This window comes from Arachis hypogaea, chromosome 7 (genome assembly GCF_003086295.3).
Source record: "Arachis hypogaea cultivar Tifrunner chromosome 7, arahy.Tifrunner.gnm2.J5K5, whole genome shotgun sequence".
Classification (NCBI taxonomy): domain Eukaryota; kingdom Viridiplantae; phylum Streptophyta; class Magnoliopsida; order Fabales; family Fabaceae; genus Arachis; species Arachis hypogaea.
Genome location: NC_092042.1, coordinates 51,160,531 through 51,184,708, shown reverse-complemented (window position 1 = coordinate 51,184,708; position 24,178 = coordinate 51,160,531). Strand labels below are relative to the sequence as shown.

At 35.1% G+C, this 24,178-nt stretch overlaps 1 protein-coding gene across 1 annotated transcript; it reads right to left on the bottom strand.

Moving 5' to 3' along the window:
- Nucleotides 1–5,945: 5,945 nt before the first annotated feature.
- Nucleotides 5,946–7,360, bottom strand: LOC112701457 (uncharacterized). The gene is made up of 2 exons (XM_025752207.1): nt 7,250–7,360; nt 5,946–6,626 (listed from the first exon to the last, which is right to left on the bottom strand). Exons 1-2 carry the CDS (start codon nt 7,358–7,360, stop codon nt 5,946–5,948), a joined length of 792 nt encoding a protein of 263 aa, XP_025607992.1.
- Between the last annotated feature and the right edge of the window lie 16,818 nt (nt 7,361–24,178).

Here is a 24,178-nt window from a genome sequence, read left to right as displayed (position 1 = left end):
TAGATATATATAAGTTAATATCTAGGACCTAGAACTAACTTGTAAGGCTAAAAAACAGGCCATTATAGTACTTATTGTAATTTGTAACACCCTACCACACGAAGTCTTATACTTAAATCATAAGACAGAAGTGGTAAGGCATTACGCCCTCTAAAAATAAGATCTAGTATATATAGTATTGCAAGAATGTTTATAACTAAGGGTTTTTCGAAGAAAAAGGGGTAAATCAAAGCTGTTTAAACCAAAAAGTACAACTCTCCGATCGATAACGTAAACGAACATATAAGGAGTAAGCTAACGCGTAGAGACATACAAAAGAGTGCCAAAATACGTATATCAAGACTCGGGACTCGGTTTGCAAAGATAACCGGTCCAAGCATACAGTACACATACATATATAGTAAGAAAATCCCAAAAGACAACCCAAAAGACAATATACAAATCCTGTTTCTCCGAAATAACCTCTAAGAGGAGTCAATACAAAATACTTATACAGTGGAGAATATAAGTATCTAAACAAGTATATAAAGTATATAAACCAAAATAAAATCCCATGATACTAAGGGTCTTCGCCAAAAGGAAGTCTCTGACATGCCTCAGCGAGGAACCTCACGTCTTGCATCTGAAAACCACAAAATCCGCATGGGTGAGAACCGGAGGTTCTCAGCATGGTAACAGTGCCCAAATATCTAACATGTAATGTCCTGGGAAAGTCGAAGGCAATCTTAGAACTTCCAAATTATAATCAAAATGTATAAACAGTTCTAATCCATAAGAATCGAAAACAGGCAACTAACTAAGGGTCTTCAGTCTAACTAAACATCTCCTCTCCAAATCCTGTAAACCTCCCAACCGCCAACAGTAGTAGAGATGCAAACACAAGTATATCAAACAAAAAAATGCACAAGTAGGAAGCGAATATATCAACTAGGAAAATAGCAAGTAATAATGCAATCAAATAGGCATTCCAAACGAGTCATACATAATGCATATGAAGCATGCCTGTCCTAGTGGCTGATGAATCTCATCTGTCGATTATCAAGCCAACCCGACGTATCCGGTAGCTAACCCGGATACAGTCTCTCTGTTGTACATCAATATTATTAGAGGGTATATGCGCCCTAGCGCTATTTTTACCATTAGAGGGTATATGTGTCATGTCGCTTTTTTACCATTAGAGGGTATCTGTGCCCTGTCACCCATTTACCATTAGAGGATATCGGTGCCCTGTCACCCTTACAACTAGGGGTGTAATCGGTTCGGTTTGGTTTGATTTTAGACCGAAAACCAACCGAACCGACCTGTTCAGTTTTACAACAATACCAACCGTTCGGTTTGCTGTTTTCTAGACAACCGAACCGAACCAAACCGAACCAACAGCGGTTTGGTTCGGTCAGTTTTTTCGGTTTTTTTAAACCTAATAATCAGAATTAAATCATCATAAAATGAAATTTAAAACCGTCAATCAACTAAAATAACAAGAGTACATGACATCCAAATTGAATACAAATTCAACTTGTCCCAACAATTAAACATAAAACAAAGACAATTAAAAATGTCTAGCAAACAATAAAAACAAACACACTTTAAAAAGTGAAACAACCACTTTAAACCAAATAAAAACCAAAACAGCCACCATGCTTAATCTGAATCCACACTAGACTCATCATCATCTTCTCCGGTTAATGCAATTTCTACAAATACAAAGCAAAGAAATCAATATAGATTATAAAGATAAACTATGAATACATAACAATGAACAACAAAGACAGCAATTTTATTGAAAATCAGCATTCAAACTTGTTCAAAAAGCCACTTTCCAGCATTTATGCAACAACAACAAATTATGAAATATACTAAGTTCAAAACACATTAATTAAAGCAAAATAAAGCAACGGCAACATATTAGGTATTAAAGCAACATCAACAACATATTAGGTCATTAAAGCAACAACAATATATAAAGATAAAAACAATCAAAGGCTAAAAAGATAAAGTAGCAACAACATTTAAAGAATATTTTTATCGAACAACTTAATAATTTATAATTCTTTTATATGTTCCTAATATATTGTTTTTTCTTATGAAAGAAAAAGATAAACACAACTAAAAAGATAAATTCTTCCTAAACTTTTACAGGAAATATTTATCACATGCACTCTCTCCATTTCAAACTTCATCTCAATGGATTCTTAAATATTCTTTTTGGCATATAATATTTTTGGCATAAATTATCTCTAACTTGCTCTTCATTTCAATACATTTCAAGACTTTTTGGCATATAATATTTTTGGCATAAATAAAATTATTTGAGATCAGCTTCCAAGATGCCAAAAAACACATTCATTCACCATAAGATACGAAACAAAATAAAATAAAATAAAAACATATATAGAAAATGCAACGTGTGCTTTTGGCAGTAGAATGAAAATTTCTCCATCATGTATCATGTATGTATGTATGTGAGTGGCAAATCTTATCACAAAGATTCGATTTTGTTGCCAAATTTCCACCAGGTACCAACAGACATGCATGAACAACCTTGTGACAATGAATTTTTATGAGAGCAACGAGAACAGACCAGCAACAAGAACATCTCATAAATTACAACAAATTGTGAAAAAATCAAGTTACTAACCTCAGAAGAAGACACTGAGTTGCAGGAGAGGGCTCGGACTAAGGGTTTGTTCGACAACGGAGACTGTTGCTCGGCGACAGAGAAGAATGGATCAGACGAAGATCGACGACGGCGTGAAGACTGCGGTTAGAGATGGCGCGATGGAGATCGACGGCGTCCTTCACGGTCACGATGGATGACTTGCGACTGAACTCTGAAGGATGGCGACAGCTCTCTGGCTCACTGGCTCTCTCAGGCTCTCATCCTCTCAGAGTCTCAGGCATGGAGGAGAAAGAGGGAGAGTGAGTTTATTGAAGCTTTGTGTTGGGGGTTGTGTGTAGCTACACTGAGTGGTGTGGTAAGTTAGGGATTTGGGGGTTTAGTTATTAGGTTAGAGGGCAAATTTGTAAAAACGAGTATTTCTAAACCTATTATTCGGTTCGGTTCGGTTCGGTTCTTGCCGAACCAACCGAAAACCGAACCAAACCGATCGGTTTAATTCGAAGAAAACCAAAAAAATTGATTTTTTCAGTTTTTCATTCGGTTGTTGTAAATTTCGGTTCGATTTTGCGGTAAATTTCGGTCCGGTTCGATAACTTACACCCCTACTTACAACTAGAGAGAAAGCAAACAAACATACTCACATCCAACCTTTTCGTTCATTATTCATTTACTATGTTCAATCATGAATTATACATGCATTTATCCTCAGCCATGACTCAACATTCATCTCAATCATCCGGCTTAAGTTCATGATTCATAACTAGCCATTCGACTCATAACATACACAGCCATTCGGCTCACGACATGTATAGTACTCCACCATCCTCATCGGCAACTCATACCATCATCATTCATTGTACTCATCATAACTCAGCACAACATCCCCTTTCTTCCTCCACCAGTTACCCTCTTCACTAGCCTACTTTCATTCATTTAATAAAGCTTGGCTGAGCCCTTGGGCCCAACTTGGGTCCGGTTGGCCCGATTTGGCCTGCTCGGCCAAATCTTGGCCAATTTCTTTAAAATTGGTGTCAAAATTCTTGTTTCGAATTTCTCTACCACATAAAACCATAAAAATCTCATTTCTCACTTTCTAGAATATATTTTAATTTATTGGTTAATTAGCCATAAATTAATCGGGTTTTACATAATCAACTAACAAATACATAAGGTCTCAATAGTCTTTGTACTGATTTAATATTATAACTATCAATTTTCTCAAAATATTTATCAAAATTACTTCTTCATCGAAACTATCTTTACTATTCTTTCTATAACATTTAAGTCCATGTACACAAAATAAATTTTAAACTAATTCATAAAGCTAATAGTGGCATTAGAGCTACATTTGGTCATCTAATGGGGTGGAATCTTTCTTCTTAATCTATCAACTATATATATATATATATATATATATATATATATATATATATATATATATATATATATTCAGCGTATTATATTCTACTCAAACAAATTTTTCATAACCATAACTATCCCAACTATAAATATTCTTGTGCTCATATTGTCAAAAGACAATTATGAGGACTGGTATTCTCAAATGAAAATCTTTCTACTAGCACAAGACATATGGATGTTGTTCACGAAGGGTTCACCATACCAAATAATCAAGCAAAATACCTTTTGCTATAGAAAAAAAGAAATTGAAGGAAGAGAAACAAAGAAATTATATTGCTATATGCTTCCTTCAACAAGCTATGATAAAGACAATTCTTTCAAGGATAAGAAGAATATCGTTAGCTAAGAAAGTATGAAAAAACTTGGAGGAAGAGTTCAGAAGCGACACAAAGGTGTAACACTTTACCACACAGAGCTTTACGCTTAAACCGTAAAACAGAGGTGGTGTGATATTACGACCTCTAAAATAGAATATATATATATATATATAGTAATTGAAAGGATATAATATACGAGGAGCCTTAAAGAATTGGTGAAACGAAATCGCAAAATTAAAAGCACAACGCTCAAGATTAAGGATTCTTGCGTACGAAGAAAGCTAGAATTCATATATATATATATATATATATATATATATATATATATATATATATATATATAAAGTAAAATAGAGGGTCAAGGCCAAAGCTGGCCGGAGAATATTTACATATATATATATACATAACCTACAATGCAAAATACATACATAAAATCCAACTTCTCCATACACCTCTAAGAGTTACAAAAGTAAAACAAGTTATCAGGAGAGTTCTATACATATGATCATATATAAAATATATATCAAAATAAAGCCCCAAAATCCACTTTACTGCAGAACTCCAGACGCCTAGTGAGGTGCCTCTCGACCTGTATATGAAAAACAAAAATATCGTATGGGATGAGAACCGGGGGTTCTCAGCATGGTAAAGGTGCCACGTACATAAGATATAAGGTCCTGGAAATTCCAGAGGCAATCCTAGAACGCCAACTCTCAGATTATAAAACTTAAAAAACTAAAACAGAAACCATGAATGGGTGGTCCTCTAGGGATTTCTAAACTTAACTAAAACTTAACTAAAATCCTCAAATCTCCTCGCCTTTCCTCCGTTCCTCCAACTCTGATGAAATTGCACAGACAGAAAAGTAAACAATGACAAACACAAGTAGAGTACAAGTAATAAAAATAGCAAGTATCACAATTAGCGTATTATAATCTCTTAGACAATCCCAATTAATGCACAAACAAAAAATTCAAACAATATGTATATGATGCATACCTGTCCTATGGCTGATGAGTCTCATCTGTTGGTTATAAAGCCAACCTTACAAGTTCGGCTGCTAAACCCTAGACTGTCCCCCGACGTGCATCCCAAGAGTCTATGCATAGATTTTTCTCATTTATCTATAATTGCTCAATGGGGGAACCTTTCTGGGAATTTATAAGTGCCCGGTCACCCTTACGTCATATGGTCAACAGAGTATTGAGTCTTAATCTGGAACATGTGGTGGCAAGCCACGGTACTTTACCCAGAAAAACTCGTATCTCAGATAAAATTGAGTGTATAAGCCTCACAAACATTCATAAGCATTGCACAATCAATCATCAAAGCCATGGCACCACATACACTCCGAATATTTTCATTTTCATAAATAATTCATCAATTTTTCTAACCTTGCTTCACCCCCAAGTTACCACAATTTCCTAATTCCATCTTATTACTAGGCTTACTAATAAGATCTACGGCCAAAGGAATGAAAATAAAGGTTTAGAGGTTTGAAATTAAGCTTTAAAATACAAAATTCATATTTGCTGAAACATGGGCCACGCGTACGCGTGGGAGTGCAATTCGCCCATCACGCAAACGCATTACCTCGTCTGCATATGCAAGTGCGCTGATTTCAAATAGTAGCTATTCACCGCAACCGGCCCTTCCAATCCTTCCGGCATAAAGTACACTGATTTCTCATAACAGTCAAGCAAAACATGATTCTTAGATAACCAATCCAGTCCATAAATGAGATCCAGACCAATCATCGTTAAACAGATCAAATCATGAACGAAATCACGTTGTTGAACCCAAAACGAGACTTGTGGACATCCTAACCTAGTCATAACGGCTTCAGAAGTGGCATTATGCACCTTTAGATTATAACCTAAGACCACAATCTTCAATCCTAACTTACTAGCCCGTTCAAATGCTATAAATAAATGCGTCGCCCCAGTTTCAAACAAAGCACTTAAAATTTTACTAGTTACTTCACAGTTACCTTTGATCAAGGCCTCAGATCCCTCGGCACCCGCTACAAAAGTAGTGAATACTCTCCCTGACTGCTGTACTCTACCGGTCTCATACTTCTTCTTCTTTGGACAATTACATGCTAGGTGCCCATGATGTCCACAAAAGAAACACACCCATAATCCTACTCTGCATGGGATTTCTGGATGATGCTTTCCACACCTATGACAACTTAAGTCTTGCTGTGGCTGCTTTCCACACCTTCTTCCTTGATTAGCATTGTTATTCGGACTCCTGAAATTGCCTTGACCCTGATTATGTTGTGGAAAAAAACCTCCACGCTTGAATATTCTACCCCTCGGTGGAAAGTTCCTTCCTTGAGCCTTCTAAAAAGGCATCCTCAAACTTCCTTTCACTAATGCTGTCTTCCTCACACACTCTTCCACCATTCGGCTTTGTTTACAAGCTCAGAGAACACTCTGATCTCCATCAGTGCAACAGAGCTCAGAATATCACTCTAAAGGCCTCCTTCGTATTTAATACACTTCTATTCAAGGAAATCCTCAGGCGAACCTTGACAGATTCGGGAAAAATGGCATAATTCTTCAAACTTGTTAGTGTACTTAGTAACAGTCATCTGGCTTTGTTTCAATTGAAGCAATTCAAGTTCCTTGGCATTTCTGACCCAGCTTGGAAAATACTTCCTATAGAACTCTATTCGAAACACTTTCCACGGTACCATAGCTATATCTGACTACAGGATACGTTGTGTTCCCTGCCATCAGTACTGGTCCTCCCCTTGCAACTAATAAGTCCTGAATTCAACCCACTACTCCTTGAGAACTTACTGAGTCTACAGTGCCCGTTCCATAGCTTGAATCTAGTTGTCTGCTTCAGTGGAGTTTGAGGTCCCCCTAAAGGTCAAAGGGTGAACCTTCAGAAAGGAGGCGAGAGTCATTGGCCCCTCCTCTCCGATTCTCCCGTTGTTCCTGTTATTCATCTGGTTTTCCAGCGCTTCGACTGTCACCTGCATAGCCACAGCCATGTTTCCCAAGGTAGCCAAAAAGTCTACAGGGTTATTCCTTGTTGGTTCAGGAATGGCATTGCCTATTCTAACTCTGCCTCACTTGCGACCGCATCCGCGAGTCGACATCTGGTTTCTATACACACCAAACAGATAATATCAAGTTGATTAGTCTCAATATCGTAAGTCTAGTGTTTCAAGTCCCAAATGCATGCTCATGAACATTTATGCCACATATATCAATTAGATATCCTAATAGCACATAGACACATACATAGAGAATGCACAGAAGCATAGTCAGTCTGTCTCTCAAGCTCTACAGAGGTAGTATGGTATTACGACCTCTAATATATATATATATATATATATATATATATATATATATATATATATATATATATATATATATATATATATATATGTTTATGAACTCTAACTTTCTTCGTACGCAAGAAATCCTTAATCTTGAGCGTTGCGCTTTTAATTTTGCGATTTTGTTTCACCAATTCTTTAAGACTCCTCGTATATTATATCCTTTCAATTACTATATATATAACTATATATATATATATATATATATATATATATATATATATATATATATATATATAAAGTAAGAACAAAGGGTCAAGAGTATAAAATAACAAGCTCCTAACCCAGCCTGCGAAGCTAAGGCTGGCCGGAGAATATTTACATACATATATACATAACCCACAATCCAAAATACATATATAAAATCCTACTTCTTCATACACCTCTAAGAGGTACAAAAGTAAAACAAGTTATCAGGAGAGTTCTATATATATGATCATATATACAATATACATCAAAACAAAGCCCCAAAATCCACTTCGCTGCAGAACTCTAGACGCCTAACGAGGTGTCCCTTGACCTACATCTGAGAAACAACAATATCGTATGGGATGAGAACTGGGGGTTCTCAGCATGGTAAAGGTGCCACGTACATAAGATATAAGGTCCTGAGAATACCAGAGAAAATCCTAGAATGCCGACACTCAAATTATAAAACTTAAAGAACTAAAATAGAAACCATGAATGTGTGGTCCTCTAGGGATTCCTAAACTTAACTAAACTGAACTAAAACCCTCAAATCTCCCCACCTTTCCTCCATTCCTCAAACTCCGATGAAATTGCACAAACAGAAAAGCAAACAATGTCAAACACAAGTAGAGTACAAGTAATGCAGATAGCAAGTATCACAATTAGCATATTATAATCACTTAGACATTCACAATTAATACACAAGCAAGCAATTCAAACAATATGCACATGATGTATACCTGTCCTATGGCTGATGATTCTCATCTGTCAGTTATAAAGCCAATCTGATAAGTCCAGCTGCTAAACCCTACACTGTCCCCCGACGCGCATCCCCAAGAGTCTATTGATGAGTGGATATTTTATACGCTTTTTGGGGGTAATTTCATGTAGATTTTAGTATGTTTTAGTTAGTTTTTAGTGTAATTTTATTATTTTTTAGGCAAAATTTATATTTCTGGACTTTACTATGAGTTTGTTTGTTTTTCTATAATTTCAGGTATTTTCTAGCTGAAATTGAGGGAGCTGAGCAAAAATCTGATTTAGGCTGAAAAAGGACTGCTGATGTTGTTGGATTCTGACCTTCCTGCACTCGGAATGGATTTTTTGGAGCTACATGAGTCCAATTGGCGCGCTCTCAATTGGATTAAGCTAGAATCTATTGGCGGCATCCTTGAGAATCCGGAAGGTCTAAACCTTGTCTGTGGTATTCCAAGTTGAGTTCTGGGATTGGATGACTGTGACGAGCTTCAAACTCGCGAGTGTTGGGCATAGTGACAGACGCAAAAGGATCAATGGATCTTATTCCGACATGATCGAGAACCGACAGATGATTAGCCGTGCTGTGACAGAGCATTTGGACCATTTTCACTTAGAGGATGGGAAGTAGCCATTGACAACGGTGATACCCTAAATACAGCTTGCCATGGAAGGAGCCTTGCATTTATGAAAGTGAGAAAGCATTATGTTGCAGGAATTCAGAGGACAAAGCATCTCCAAAACTCCAACATATTCTCTATTACTGCATAATAATTATTTATTTCATACTCTTTTACTTTTTACAATTAAAACTAAAAATTATTATTGATATTCTATCCTGACTAAGAATAATAAGATAACCATAGCTTGCTTCAAGCCAACAATCTCCGTGGGATTCGACCCTTACTCACGTAAGGTATTACTTGGACGACCCAGTGCACTTGCTGGTTAGTTGTGCGGATTGCAAAAGTGTGATTGCAATTTTCGTGCACCAAGCTTTTGGCACCGTTGCCGGGGATTGTTTGAGTTTGAACAACTGACGGTGAATCTTGTTGCTTAGATTAGGAAAAATTTATCTTTTTTACTAGAATTGCATCTTTTATTATCCCTTCTAAAAAAAGTTTTTCAAAAATATTAGTTTTCTTTATTAATTTTTAGTTATTCTGTGAATTTAGTGTCATGTTTTAAGTTTGGTGTCAATTGCATGCTATTCTTTGTCTTTCAATTTTCGAATTGCATGTTCTTTATTTTTCCTTGATCTTCAAATTGTTGTTGTCAAATTTTCTTGTTTGATCTTTGGTTTTTCCTATTTTGTGTATTTTTCGTGTTTTCGTTGTGCAAGTTCAAAATATTAGTTTTCAAAAAAAATTTATTTTTATTTATTAAAAATACTTCTTTAAAACACGTTACATTTATAGCTCAATTGGCTAGAGTGTTGGTTTATGTTCTTGGTAATTGGGTATCTTCTTTTTAAAATCTTTTCAAAAATAATTTTTCTTTGATTGAATCTTGTGCCAAACTTTAAGTTTGGTGTTTTCTTGTTAATTTTCTTTAATTTTTGAAAATTTATTTTGGTTTTCTAAAAAATTTAATTTTGGTGTTTTTTCTTTTGTTCTTTTTGTTTTTGTGATTCTTCAAGGTGTTCTTGAGTCTTTCTTGTGTTTTGATCTTAAAATTTTTAAGTTTGGTATTCCTTGGTATTTTTCCTCCAAAATTTTCGAAAACAAGGAGCATTAGATCTAAAAATTTTAAGTCTTGTGTCTTTTGTGTGTTTTTCTCTTTTATCATAAAATTCAAAATTCAAAAAAATATCTTTTCTAACTAATTTTAAGCCATATTTTCGAATTTTTTTATATAAAAATTCAGATTTCAATTTCAAAATTTTTCAAATCTTATCCTTTTAAGATTTAAAAAAAATTATATCTTTTTCGAAAATATCCTAACCATTTTCTCTCTCCTTACTTTTTCGAAAATCTTCATAAAATATTTTTAAATTTTTTTTATTTTTACTTTTATTTATTTTTAATTTTATTATGGTCTTTATTTTATTTTATTTTATTTTATTATTTCAAAATTTTTATATATAATAAAATAAATTAAATAAATTCACATCATCTCCCTTTCTCCATTATGGACTTAAGTGGAAATGAACAGTCCAAAAGGACTTTGGGGTCATATGCTAACCCCACTACTGCTTCATACAGGAGTAGTATCTGTATACCCTCCATCGGAGTCAGTAGCTTTGAGTTGAACCCTCAACTCATTATCATGGTGCAGCAAAGTTGCCAGTATTTCAGTTTTCCACAGGAAGAACCTACAGAGTTTCTAGCACAGCTTTTACAAATTGCTAACACAGTACATGATAAGGAAGTAGATCAGGATGTCTACAGATTATTACTATTTTCATTTGCTGTAAAAGACCAAACTAAGAGGTGGTTAAATAACCAACCTAAGGACAGCATAAAGACATGGAAACAGCTGTCAGAAAAATTTCTGAATCACTATTTTTCTCCAAAACGGATGACACAGCTAAGGCTGAGCATCCAAGGCTTTAAACAAGGAGATAATGAATCCCTTTATGATGCCTAGGAGAGATATAGAGAGATGCTGAAAAAATGCCCCTCTGAAATGTTTTCAGAGTGGGTGCAATTAGACATCTTCTACTATGGGCTTACAGAGAGAGCTCAGACTTCTCTAGACCACTCAGCTGGTGGATCTATACACATTAGAAAGACAATAGAAGAAGCTCAAAAGCTTATTGATACAGTTGCCAGAAATCAGCATCTGTACCTAAGCAGTGAATCTTCCATCAACGAAGAGGCTAAAACAGCAACTGCTGAACTCAGTCCTGCAGATCAAGCTACTGAATTCAATCAGCAATTAGATTTTCTAACAAAATAGTTAGCCAAATTCAAGGAGATATTGCAAGAAACAAGAATGGCTAATATGAATATGAAAGTGCAGTTGAAGCAAACAGAACAGCAGTTATCAAAACAAAAAACAGAAGAATGCCAAGCAGTTCAATTAAGAAGTGGAAAAATATTAAATACCCCACTTCAAGGCAGCAGGAAGCCAAGAAATGAACAGACTGCTATCCAAAATCCCTCTGAGGACAGTCAGAGCCCAGAGAGGAATAATTCTGGCACTCAAACGCCAGATAATGGGTGGAAAGCTGGCATTGAATGCCCAACCCATGCTCAGTCCTGGCGTTCAACGCCAGAAACAAGCAAGGAATTAGTGTTGAATGCCCAAAGGAAGCACAGTCCTGGCGTTCAGACACCAGAAACAGGTAAGGAGTTGGCGTCTAACGCCACTCCAGCTTCCACCCTTGGCATTCAAACGCCAGTAGGAGATCAGACACATACAAGTGCTGATAGCAACCCCTCTAAAAAGGCTTCTCAACCAACATCTGTAGGTAATAAACCTGCAGCAACTAAGGTTGAGGAATACAAAGCCAAAATGCCTTATCCTCAGAAACTCCGCTAAGCGGAATAGGATAAGCAATTTACCCGCTTTGCAGACTATCTCAGGACTCTTGAAATAAAGATTCTGTTTGCAGAGGCACTTGAGCAAATACCCTCTTATGCTAAGTTCATGAAAGAGATCTTAAGTCATAAGAAGGATTGGAGGGAAACTAAAAAAGTTTACCTCACTGAAAAATGCAGTGCAGTCATTCTAAAAAGCTTACCTGAGAAGCTTAAAGATCCCGGAAGCTTTACGATACCTTGCACGTTAGAGGGTACTTGTACCAAGCAAGCTTTATGTGATCTTGAGGCAAGTATCAACCTAATACCAGCATCCACTATCAGGAAGCTTGGTTTGACTGAAGAAGTCAAACCAACCCGGATATGTCTCCAACTTGCTGATGGCTCCATTAAATACCCATCAGGCGTGATTGAAGACATGATTGTCAAGGTTGGGCCATTTACCTTTCCCACTGACTTTGTGGTGCTGGAAATGGAGGAGCACAAGAGTGCAACTCTCATTCTAGGAAGACCATTCCTAGAAACTGGCTGAACCCTTATTGACGTCCAAAAAGGAGAAATAACTTGAGAGTCAATGAGGATGAGTTTAAGTTGAATGTTGTCAAAGCTATGCAGCATCCAGACACCCCAAATGACTGCATGAGCATTGATATTATTGATTCTCTGGTAAAAGAGGTCAATATGACTAAGAGTCTCGAATCAGAGCTAGAAGATATCTTTAGAGATGTTCAACCTTATCTGGAGGAACCAGAAAGAATAATAGAACCTCTAAAAATCCCTCAGAGAGAGGAGAAACCTCCCAAACCCGAGCTCAAACCATTATCACTATCCCTGAAATATGCATTTCTGGAAAAAGGTGATACCTTTCCTGTAATCATAAGCTCTACCTTAGAGCTACAGGAAGAGGAGGCACTAATTCAAGTGCTGAGGACACACAAGACAGCTCTTGTTGGATGGTCCATCAGTGATCTTAAGGGCATTAGTCCAGCCAGATGCATGCACAAGATCTTATTGGAGGGTGACGCTAAGCCAGTGATTCAACCACAGAGGCGGCTGAATCCAGCCATGAAGGAGGTGGTGCAGAAGGAGGTCACTAAATTACTAGAGGCTGAGATTATTTATCCTATTTTTGATAGTCCCTGGGTAAGCCCTGTCCAAGTCGTCCCTAAGAAGGGTGGCATGACAGTAGTTTATAACGAAAAAATGAACTAGTTCCTACAAGAACAGTTACAGGGTGGCGTATGTGTATTGATTATAGAAGGCTCAATACAGCTACCAGAAAGGATCATTTTCCTTTACCATTCATAGACCAGATGCTAGAAAGGCTAGCAGGTCATGAATACTACTACTTCCTGGATGGATATTCAGGTTATAATCAAACTGCAGTAGATCCCCAGGATCAAGAGAAAACAGCATTCACATGTCCATCCGGAGTATTTGCATTCAGAAGGATGCCATTTGGCCTGTGCAATGCACCTGTAACCTTTCAAAGGTGCATGCTCTCTATTTTCTCTGATATGGTAGAAAAATTTCTAGAAGTCTTCATGGATGACTTTTCAGTATTTGGAGACTCATTCAGCTCCTGTCTTGACCATCTAGCACTTGTTCTAAAGAGGTGCCAAGAGACTAACCTGGTTTTAAACTAGGAAAAATGTCACTTTATGGTGACTGAAGGAATTGTCCTTGGGCACAAAATTTCGAACAAGGGAATAGAGGTAGATCAAGCTAAGGTAGAGGTCATTGAAAAATTACCACCACCTGCCAATGTTAAGGCAATCAGAAGCTTTCTGGGCATGCAGGATTCTATAGGAGGTTTTGATGATTGGATTTTTTGACGGCTTAGAAATTCACTAATGAAATCTCCTTGTAAAGTATAGTTTCTAAACCAAGCAATAATCCTTTCATACAAAAGATTGTTTGTCACAAGTAACAAACCCCTAAATTTATAAACCGAAGTATTGAACCTCGGGTCGTTCTCCCTAGGAATTACAATAAAGTGTCTTGTTATTGGTTGTGAGTTATATTTGGGGTTATTAAGATTTTAGACAAGAAATATAAATGGCAAAGAAAATAAACTAACAACTAACAAAGCTCTTGGCAAGATATGAGTACTAGAAGTCCTATCCTAGTTATCCTCCTCAATTGTGATAACAAATTGTCCATTACTCCCACTTAGTTAACCTCTAACCATAGAGGAAAGTCAAGTGGATGAATCAATTTGATTCCTCAAGTCCTAATCAACTCCTAAAGGAAAGACTAGCTTTAGAGGCATTCAAATCAATTAGCAACTTCTAATTATCAATCAACAAAGGAATTAGATAACTCAAGAGTCACTAATTACACTACCTAGGCCAAGAGGAACAAAACGTACACTAAAATCCAACCAAGCATTTCATCAAACACTTGGAAGGCACAAAAGAAAGGCAAAGCAAATGGACAACAAGAATAGAATCTAACAACAACTATTGAAAGGAATTAACAACAACAATTAAAAGAAACACATTTATTATGAATTACCTTGAATTGAATGGAAAGAAAATAGAAGGGATAAGGGTAGATCTACAACAAAGTATAAGAACAACATAAAGGAAATTACAACAAAAGAATAGAGGAAGATGAATGTAACAACAAGGAATTGAAAGGTGGAAGTAGAAGAAGATGAATTAAAATCTAGATCTAAGAACTAAACCTAATCCTAATCCTAATTCTAGAGAGAAGAGAGAGCTTCTCTCTCTAGAAACTAACTCTAAACTAATCCTAATGTGTAAAAATGAATGGAATCCCCCTTTGCTCTTCAATCTTTGGCTTTAAATAGCATTTTTGGCGCCAAAGTTGGTTGGAATTGGGCCCCACAACCCTTCTGAATTCGCTGGCCACATTTTTATTAAAAAAATCATAAACCAACATCGATGCGTACGCGCACAGCACGCGTACGCGTCCATGGGGTAATTCGCAAGGCGCGCGCAAGCGCCAGGTGCGCGCGCGCGTCCATGGGCGAGTTCAACTTCTTTGACTTTTCATGATTTCTCCACTTTGCATGCTTTCCTCTTCACTCCTTTGATCCATTCCTAGCCTTTTCAATCTGAAATCACTAACAAACATATCAAGGCATTTAGTGGAATCAAAGATGAATAAAAACCATCAAATTAAAGGTATAAAAGCATGTTTTCACATCTAAGCACAAATAAGGAGACAATCACAAAACTATGCTATTTCATTGAATAAATATGGGTAAAAGGTCATAAAATCCCTTAAAATCAATACAAGATAAACCGTACAAATGGGGTTTATCAGGTTTATAAAAGATTTTTCAAAAATTGCCAAACCTCTGAGTAATCTGCTAGCTACTGACACGCCATTTTTCTTTGATAAGGAGTGTCTACAGGCGTTCGAGACTCTGAAAGCTAAGCTGGTCACAGCACTAGTCATCTCTGCACCAGACTGGACACTACCATTTGAATTGATGTGTGATGCCAGTGACCATGCCATTGGTGCAGTGTTGGGACAAAGGCATGACAAGCTTCTGCACGTTATTTACTATGCCAGTCGTGTTTTAAATGACGCACAGAAGAACTACACAGCCACAGAAAAATAGTTACTTGCAGTTGTTTACGCTATTGACAAGTTCAGATCTTATTTAGTAGGATCAAAAGTGATTGTGTACACTGACCATGTTGCTCTTAAATATCTACTCACAAAACAGGATTCAAAACCCAGACTCATCAGATGGGTATTGCTTCTGCAGGAGTTTGATATAGAAATAAGAGACAGAAAAGGGACAGAGAACCAAGTAGCAGATCATCTATCCCGAATAGAACCAGTAGAAGGGGCGTCCCTCCCTCTTATTGAAATCTCTGAAAACTTTCCGGATGAGCACTTCTTTTCCATCTAGGAAGTGTCATGGTTTGTAGACATTGCAAACTACAAGGCAGTGAGATTCATACCCAAAGAGTACAGTAGGCAGCAAACAAAGAAATTGATCACGAATGCAAAATACTATCTTTGGGATGAACCATATCTCTTCAAGATATGTGCAGACGGAGTAATCTGTAGATGTGTGCCTAAAGAAGAAGCACAGAAGATCCTCTGGCACTGCCATGGATCACAGTATGGAGGACATTTTAGAAGTGAGTGAACAGCCACAAGAGTCCTCCAATGTGGCTTCTACTGGCCTACTCTCTATAAAGACTCCCGAGTGTTTGTACTTAATTGTGACAGTTGCCAAAGATCTGGCAATCTGCCTCACAGTTATGCCATGCCTCAACAAGGGATCTTGGAGATTGAGTTGTTTGATGTATAGGGTATTGACTTCATGGGGCCTTTCCCGCCATCATACTCAAACACTTATATTTTGGTGGCAGTGGATTATGTATCCAAATGGGTGGAAGCTATTACAACACCCACTAACGATACTAAGACAATGCTGAAATTTCTCCAGAAACACATTTTCAGCAGATTTGGTACCCCTAGAGTACTAATCAGTGATGGGGCACTCATTTCTGCAATAAACAACTTTACTCTGCTTTGGTTCGATATGGAGTTAGCCACAGGGTAGCTACTCCATATCATCCACAGATAAATGGGCAAGCTGAAGTCTCTAATAGATAACTTAAAAAAATCCTGGAATGGACTGTGATTAACCGCAGAAGGGATTGGGCAAGAAGCTTGGATGATGCTCTGTGGGCATATAGAACAGCATTCAAGACACCTATAGGAACTTCTCCATACCAGCTGGTGTATGGAAAAGCCTGTCACTTGCCAGTGGAACTGGAACATAAGGCCTATTGGGCAACCAGATTCATAAACCTTGATGTCAAGTTAGCTGGAGAAAAATGATTGTTTCAGTTAAATGAGCTAGAGGAATTCAGACTCAATGCTTTCTAAAATGCAAAAATTTACAAAGAGAAAGCAAAAAGATGGCATGATAAGAAACTATCATCCAGAGTCTTTGAGCCAGGGCAGAAAGTTCTGCTATTTAATTCTAGGCTCAGATTATTCCCCGAGAAATTAAAATCTCGGTGGAGAGGTCCATATGTGATTACAAGTGTGTCACCATATGGATACGTAGAGCTTCAGGATAATGATTCTAACAAAAAGTTCATTGTTAATGGACAGAGAGTCAAACATTATCTTGAAAGCAATTTTGAGCAAGAATGCTCAAAACTGAGACTTGATTAAAGCTCAGTAATAGTCCAGCTAAAGACAATAAAGAAGCGCTTGCTGGGAGGCAACCCAGCCATTTACAAAGCTTATTTGTTAATTAATTAATTTTTACAGGTTTATGTCAATTATCTTCAAGGTAAAATAGCAATTGCTTGATTCACAGAGTTACAGAAGGATTCAGAGGAATAAACAGCAAAAAGAAGCTCACTGGTGTGAAAAAACCAGTAAGAGCTATTTTGGGCGTTGAACGCCCAAAAGAAGCATCTACTGGGCGTTCAACGCCAGTAGAGATAGCCATCTAGGCGTTAAACACCAGAAAGAAGCATCTTCTGGGCGTTGAATGCCAGAAAGAAGCACCTTCTGGGCGTTTAACGCCAGATTTACAGCGTCTTGGGAGTGCAATTCGCCCATCACGGGAACGCATTACCTCGTCTGTGTACACAAGTGTGCTGGGCAGAATTGAACGTTCGCGTATGAAACCCACCAGGCTCGCGTACGCAAGGGTCTCTTTTGCCCAAGCTTGTGTACGCATTACGTCATCCGTGTATACATGCATGCCAAATAGAAACGCCCATCCGCGTATGGAGGGGTCGTGTACGCATACATTGCATATTAGTCAAAAATGGCTAAGTCTGCAAATTTTTTAGTTTTACATATCAAACTTCCGATGCGCATAACTTTCTCGTTTTAAAACATTTTTCATCCATTCTTCGAACGACGTAAACTTCACAGACCCAATTTCTATATGAAACAAGTTTGAAATAATTTAGGGATTTGAAAACCGAATTATGACTCGTTGAAGTTCGGACAAAATTTTAAATTTACACAAAAATCTTCAAACCTTTATTTTCATTAATTCACCATTCAATATCAATCTTCCTACACTAAAAATCAGTTCCAACATATGCAATATCACAATAACACATCCTTACACTCCCTCCATCATCTATCATACCTTAATTTTAAATGATTCTCATACATATTCATTATTCTCAATTATATCAACAAGACCATCAACAATCCATCATCTATACATATTCATTATTCTCAATTTGTCAACCATCATTAAATCATCTTTTAACATTCAATTTCCATTCCCAACAATAAACAACAAACCCATACTCAACTTGGTTCACAATTATCATCAAGGCATTAAGCAATTTACACACTCATGCTTTTATTCCTATCCTATGGTCATCTAGTCTAAGTTTTCACAAGACAATATATATTAAATACGAGAAACCTAAGCCATACCTTGGCCAATTTTTTCATATTTCCCAAGGCAACCCACTAGGCAAGAAGCAAGCCCTCAACACCAATTTCAGCAACTAGCACGAAATCCTAAGCTTCCAATTGAGCTTCCAACATATCCAATTACTTCATATCACACATATACATACACCTAACACATTTATCACACATACATACCCAAAATTTAATACCCAACACTCAAAATCAATGAATTAACAAGGGTTCTAGGATTTTCACCTTACTCAAGCACCCATGAAGCAAGATTAAGTGTTTCCTCCAAGCTAATTCGAATCTAAACACCGAAAATTAAACAATTTTCAACATGTTGGCTAATGAATTTTGAAACTAAAAATGAGAAAATTGAGGAAGAAAACATGACTTCCTTACTTTACAATGTTCTAGACTTTGTAGAGCTCAACAACGCGAATGCGTAGCCACAAACGGTGCGACGATCGGAGCTCAGAATGAAAAGTTATGTGGGTTTGATTATGTGAGTGAGTGTTTGGGTGTGGATGAGTGTTCTTCCCCCCTTGGCTGTGATTCCAGCATGTTTGCATGCAAAAATGGGGAAGAGGTGAGCTGAGCTCATTAAGTGGAAGGGGTTGGTTGGGCCCACGGGCTCAGTTTGACTGGTTTGGCCCGCTTGGTCCAATCTTGGGCCAAATTCTTTAAAATTAGTGTCAATTTTTTTTGTTTTAATTAGCTCTATCTTATAAAACTATAGAATTCACATTTTTAATTTTTTTATTAAAAATTAATTTATTTACTAATTATTTGCTAGTATTACGAAGTTTACAAAAAGTACACACAATCCTCCTCTAATTTTTAAGAAAGTAATATGAAAATATGAAAATGAAAGATTATGAGACAACAAAAGGTTACTATACAAGATTAATGAGCTTAGTAACTGAAATAAAAGCTTATGGAGAGGACATGTCCGATAAAAGGATTGTGGAGAAAATACTCATTAGTTTGTCATCCAAATTTGATCCTAAATTGTCTATAATTTAAGATATAAAGGATTTATCAAAGATAATAGTAATAGAGTTAATAAGCTCATTACACTCTTTTGAACAAGCATGCAAGTCGAGACAATATAAAGATTTAATAAAAAATGCATTTCAGTCTAAGTTCAATATAAAGTCTCATAATCTAAATAAAAGAGGAGGAGAAAAAAGACAAATATTTTGAAAAGACAGACACATCTAGAAAAATAGAAAATAAAATTGACAATAGAAAATAATATTCTCCATTTGGCATATGCAAGAAATCTAACAACCTAAAGAAGGATTATTGGCATTGTAAAAAATCATAATATCGCAATGGCAAAAGGTTTGGGCATATGGAGAAAGGCTACAGAATAAAAATCAATCATCACCCAAACTTCTTTGAAGAAAAGGAGGGAGAAAAATGTTTATTCTATGTATCATCACAAAAAGATTGCAAAAAAAAGATGACATATGGTGTCTCAATAGTAGTTGTAGTAATTATATGATAGGTGATCAAAGTCTATTCAGTGACATCAATAAATTTGTTTGATTTGGCATGAAACTTGAAGACAGAATGATCGTGCGGGCGAATGGCAAAGTTATAAATACCGTGCACACTAAGATAAAAACTAAGAATATTCATGATGTTCTATTAATTTCTAAACTTACACAAGACCTGCAGTATTGGCCAAATAATGAAAAAAGATTACATATTACACATTGAAAAAACTTATGCACCATAAGTAAAAGAAAAACTAGAAGATTTCTAGCAATAGTAAAAATAAAAAGCATAAGCTTTCAATTAAATTGGAGTTATATCATAGAAACTACATTTAAGGTACAATAAGATAATTTATGGTTGTGGCATATTGAAGATTTGGTCATTTTTAGTTTCATGGTACTACACAAAAAATAACTAATGAGAGATCTACCAAGCATCACAGAGATTGAACAACTTTGTAAAGGATGCTTATTTGGCAAATAATATCGTCAACTAATTTTTTTTTGGAAGAGCTTGGCGAGCCAAGAAAATGCTTGAATTAGTTCACATTGATGTCGGTGAACCGATGAAGATACTGTCAATCAGTAATAATAGGTACTTCATTCTCTTCATTGATAATTATACCAGGATAATGTGAGTATATTTTTTACACAAAAAATCATAGGTTTTTGACATCTTCAAGACGTTCAAGGAACATATGGAGAAGCAAAGCGGTCAAAGCATCAAGGTACTTCGCAGCGACAGATGAACTGAATACACTTCAAAGAAATTTAATAAATTTTGTGAAGTAGAAATCATCAAACATCATGTAACAACCTATATTTTTTAAACTTCTTTTATAAATTAGTTATGACCTATTTTATTAATTTGAACTATTTATTTAAAAATTATTTTATTAGATATAATCAAATTGATTTTATGATTATTGAAATTTAAATTGACTAAGATTATTATATATAATTTTATTAAATGTGATATTTTGCACCATTGAAATTAGAATTTCGGTAATTTATGAGTGGTAAGAATTATATCATTCAAATTAAGTGATTGATATTTTGTTAAATATCATATTTTAAATTATTAACTATGAATAATTTATGACTTATTTTATTGATTTTTTATTTCTAGAAACTATTTTGTTAAAGGTATTTAAATTAATTTTTATGATACCTTGAGTTCATAATAATTAAGATTATTATATATCTTTACTATAATAAGATATTTTACATAATTGAAATTATAATTTTCGTAATCTATTAATAATAAATATTTTATAATTTAATTTTGATAATTAATATTTCATGTTCAAAATCTGCCGATATGAATAAATATCGATACTCTTTGGTGAACTTAGATTCGCTAATACTTCATCGTATATATTTTTATCATTATATTACTAATGTCATTTATATTAGTAACTCATATATATATATATATATATATATATATATATATATATATATATAATTACTTGTGTTTTAATATATTCAGCTTTCATAGTTATTCATTTAAGATATTTATAACTTGAATCGCTGACTCAGCAGCCCATATGCATGACACCCAGCCCTTGTGTGTTAACAAACCAACATAATCATCATTATCATCCTTAATCATCGTCATTCTTATTTCATTTCAGCCAAAACTCAGAGAAAGAGAACGAGAGAAAACGTAAGAACTTTCATGGAACTCAAAAGATTCTGAGTTCGATTTTTTGAGTTTCGTAACTCCGATAAAAAATCTAATCCGATTAAAGTGTTCGTATTTTTCTCTTTTTCACGTTGACGTCATTTTTGTTTGGAAAAAATCAACAATGGCGCCGCTGATCTTCCATGCATGGTTTGGCCAAGTGGAAACCTCGAAAGTAGAGTAGTCGATTTTGACATTTTCGCCAATTTTTTGTTCAGAAGCCTTCCATGGAGTTTCGGTTGTGATTCTTCTATGGAGGTAGGTTTTAATAATTTTTCATCGACTAAATGTTAATGTGATAAGTGATTGTTGGTCTGATTGATATTTTTTTTAGTTTGATTGAGATTATGCTTGATTTTTATTGAAATTGTTGTTGTTTTGATTGCTTGATGATTCAACCTATATGGGTACAGTCTAGAACTGAGGTATTTTGAGTGAATTTGGGGTTGTCTTCCAGTGAGAAAACTTGATTAAATTGATAGATTTTGATGGCCAAGAGATTAAACAAAAAATTATAAAAAAATCAATAACCGTAAAGTTCAAAAATAGAATAAAAGTTTTCTATCAGATTACAAGAAAGAATTTTGGATTTAAAGAAATGTCTTCTTTTACGAATATAACATTATTATTTTGAGAATAAAATTGTAATTTTATAAAAAAAAATTGAAGTTGATTTTATAAATAAATAAGTTTAGAGATATTTTGAATAAAAAGTAAGCTTTTAGGGGTGAGTGAGTATTTTTTTTCTTTTGTGAATGTATATATATATATATATATATATATATATATATATATATATATATATATATATATGATATTTAATTAGTAATTTTTTAAAATTGTTGGGTTAAAAATAAAATACTTAAAAGTTTGAGATTTAAAGTATAATTTCTAAAAATTTAAGAATAAAACTTCAATAAAATTAGTTTTAGTATATTAACATAGAAACATTGAATATTAATACTCCTTTAATATTATTTTACTTATATCAATTTAATTAGTATACATTTTTATTAGTTATTTTTACTAAAATCATTATTTTTATTAAATAAGAAAGGAAAAGTGAGACAATAAGACTTTCTAAAATCATTAGAAAAATAGAGTTATATTATAAATTTTATAATTCTCTTTTCATAAAATATTTAGGGAAAGGCGAGCGTATAGTGCAAACAAGTTTTGATATATTAAGAATAATAAAGTAAAAGATTGAAGAAAGAGAAAAAAATTGAAACAAAAAGAAAACGAGCAGAGATGTTTTTCATTGAAAGCGGGCTGAGATGATTGTTTGCTGCTGAGATCGAGAAGAGATAAGGTGGTAATTTCACTAAGAAAGTTGCTTTCCAAGAATACATCGGCCATAGAGAGTCGCACCTATAAGGCAAGGTTGCTTACAGAGGTTTATCTTAATATACAACAGCTAGAAAGAGGTGCACCTGTAAGACGAATTTGCTTACAGAGGTTATGTTCGACATTTGATAGCTAAAGACAGCTACACCTGTATGGTGAGCTTGTTTATAAGGGTTGTGCCAATTAGAAAGCCATGTCTAGAACTAGTACTAGATAGTGATGGAAGCGGGTAGAAACTAATAGCTGAGCACATTACCTACACTAGGAATAGACATGCATCATAATTATTTTCACATATTTTTTGTGAACTTTATTTTCTGTGATTGTGTATGTGTTGTGCTTGACTTTCTATGTTCTTTAATTATTATGCTTGTTGAGTTTATTGGTTGTTGCTGCTGACTGGGTATAGTATTAAAATGGACTTAACTAACTACCACAGCCCTACGACTAAGAACTCCCCAGTTCTTACTCCCTATTTTCACCCATTTCAGCTACAGGTGCGAAAGCTTATTGCAAAACTGCAGCCTAGAAGAATATGTTTGCAAGTTGAGTTGTCGATAGAATTTATTTTTTCCCTTGCCTTGTTATTTGAAGTTTTATTCAAAGGGATAGATTTTGTAGTTGGTTTTGTATGTAATATTATAATGTATTATTAATATTAAGTATGTGAATATGCATTATTTGTTCTTGATGAAAAAATTTTAACCTTTTAGAAAAATTGTCAACAAATTGTTGCATAAAGGTTCAATATTAAATAGATAATAAAGGAATTAGCTAGTAATGCCTTACATTTGGTATGATCATGACGTGTTAGAAACTAGGTCGTTACACGTTAACTCACAGTTGGATATGCTCCTAAGCATAATGAAGTATCTGAGAGAAAAAAACGGAACTGTGATAGAGATGACACGCTCGATCCGTTTGGAGAAAAATCTGCCCAACATCTTCGAGGCAGAAGCTATATATACAATAGTATACCTACTAAATCATTGTCCCACTAAGGTAATAGAAAATTAAATAAAACTCCAATTAAAGCATGAATTGGACAAAAACTTTCAACAAAGCATTTAAAAGCCTTTTGATGCACATGCTATGCCCA

Bases quoted from the DNA above. Each gene is read 5' to 3' on its own strand.
- LOC112701457 (XM_025752207.1), bottom strand. From the start codon at position 7,360: ATGGCTGTGGCTATGCAGGTGACAGTCGAAGCGCTGGAAAACCAGATG. The intron at 6,627-7,249 runs GTTCACCCTTTG...CAACATAATCAG, and splicing joins CTCTCGCCTCCTTTCTGAAG to GGTCAAGGCAATTTCAGGAG.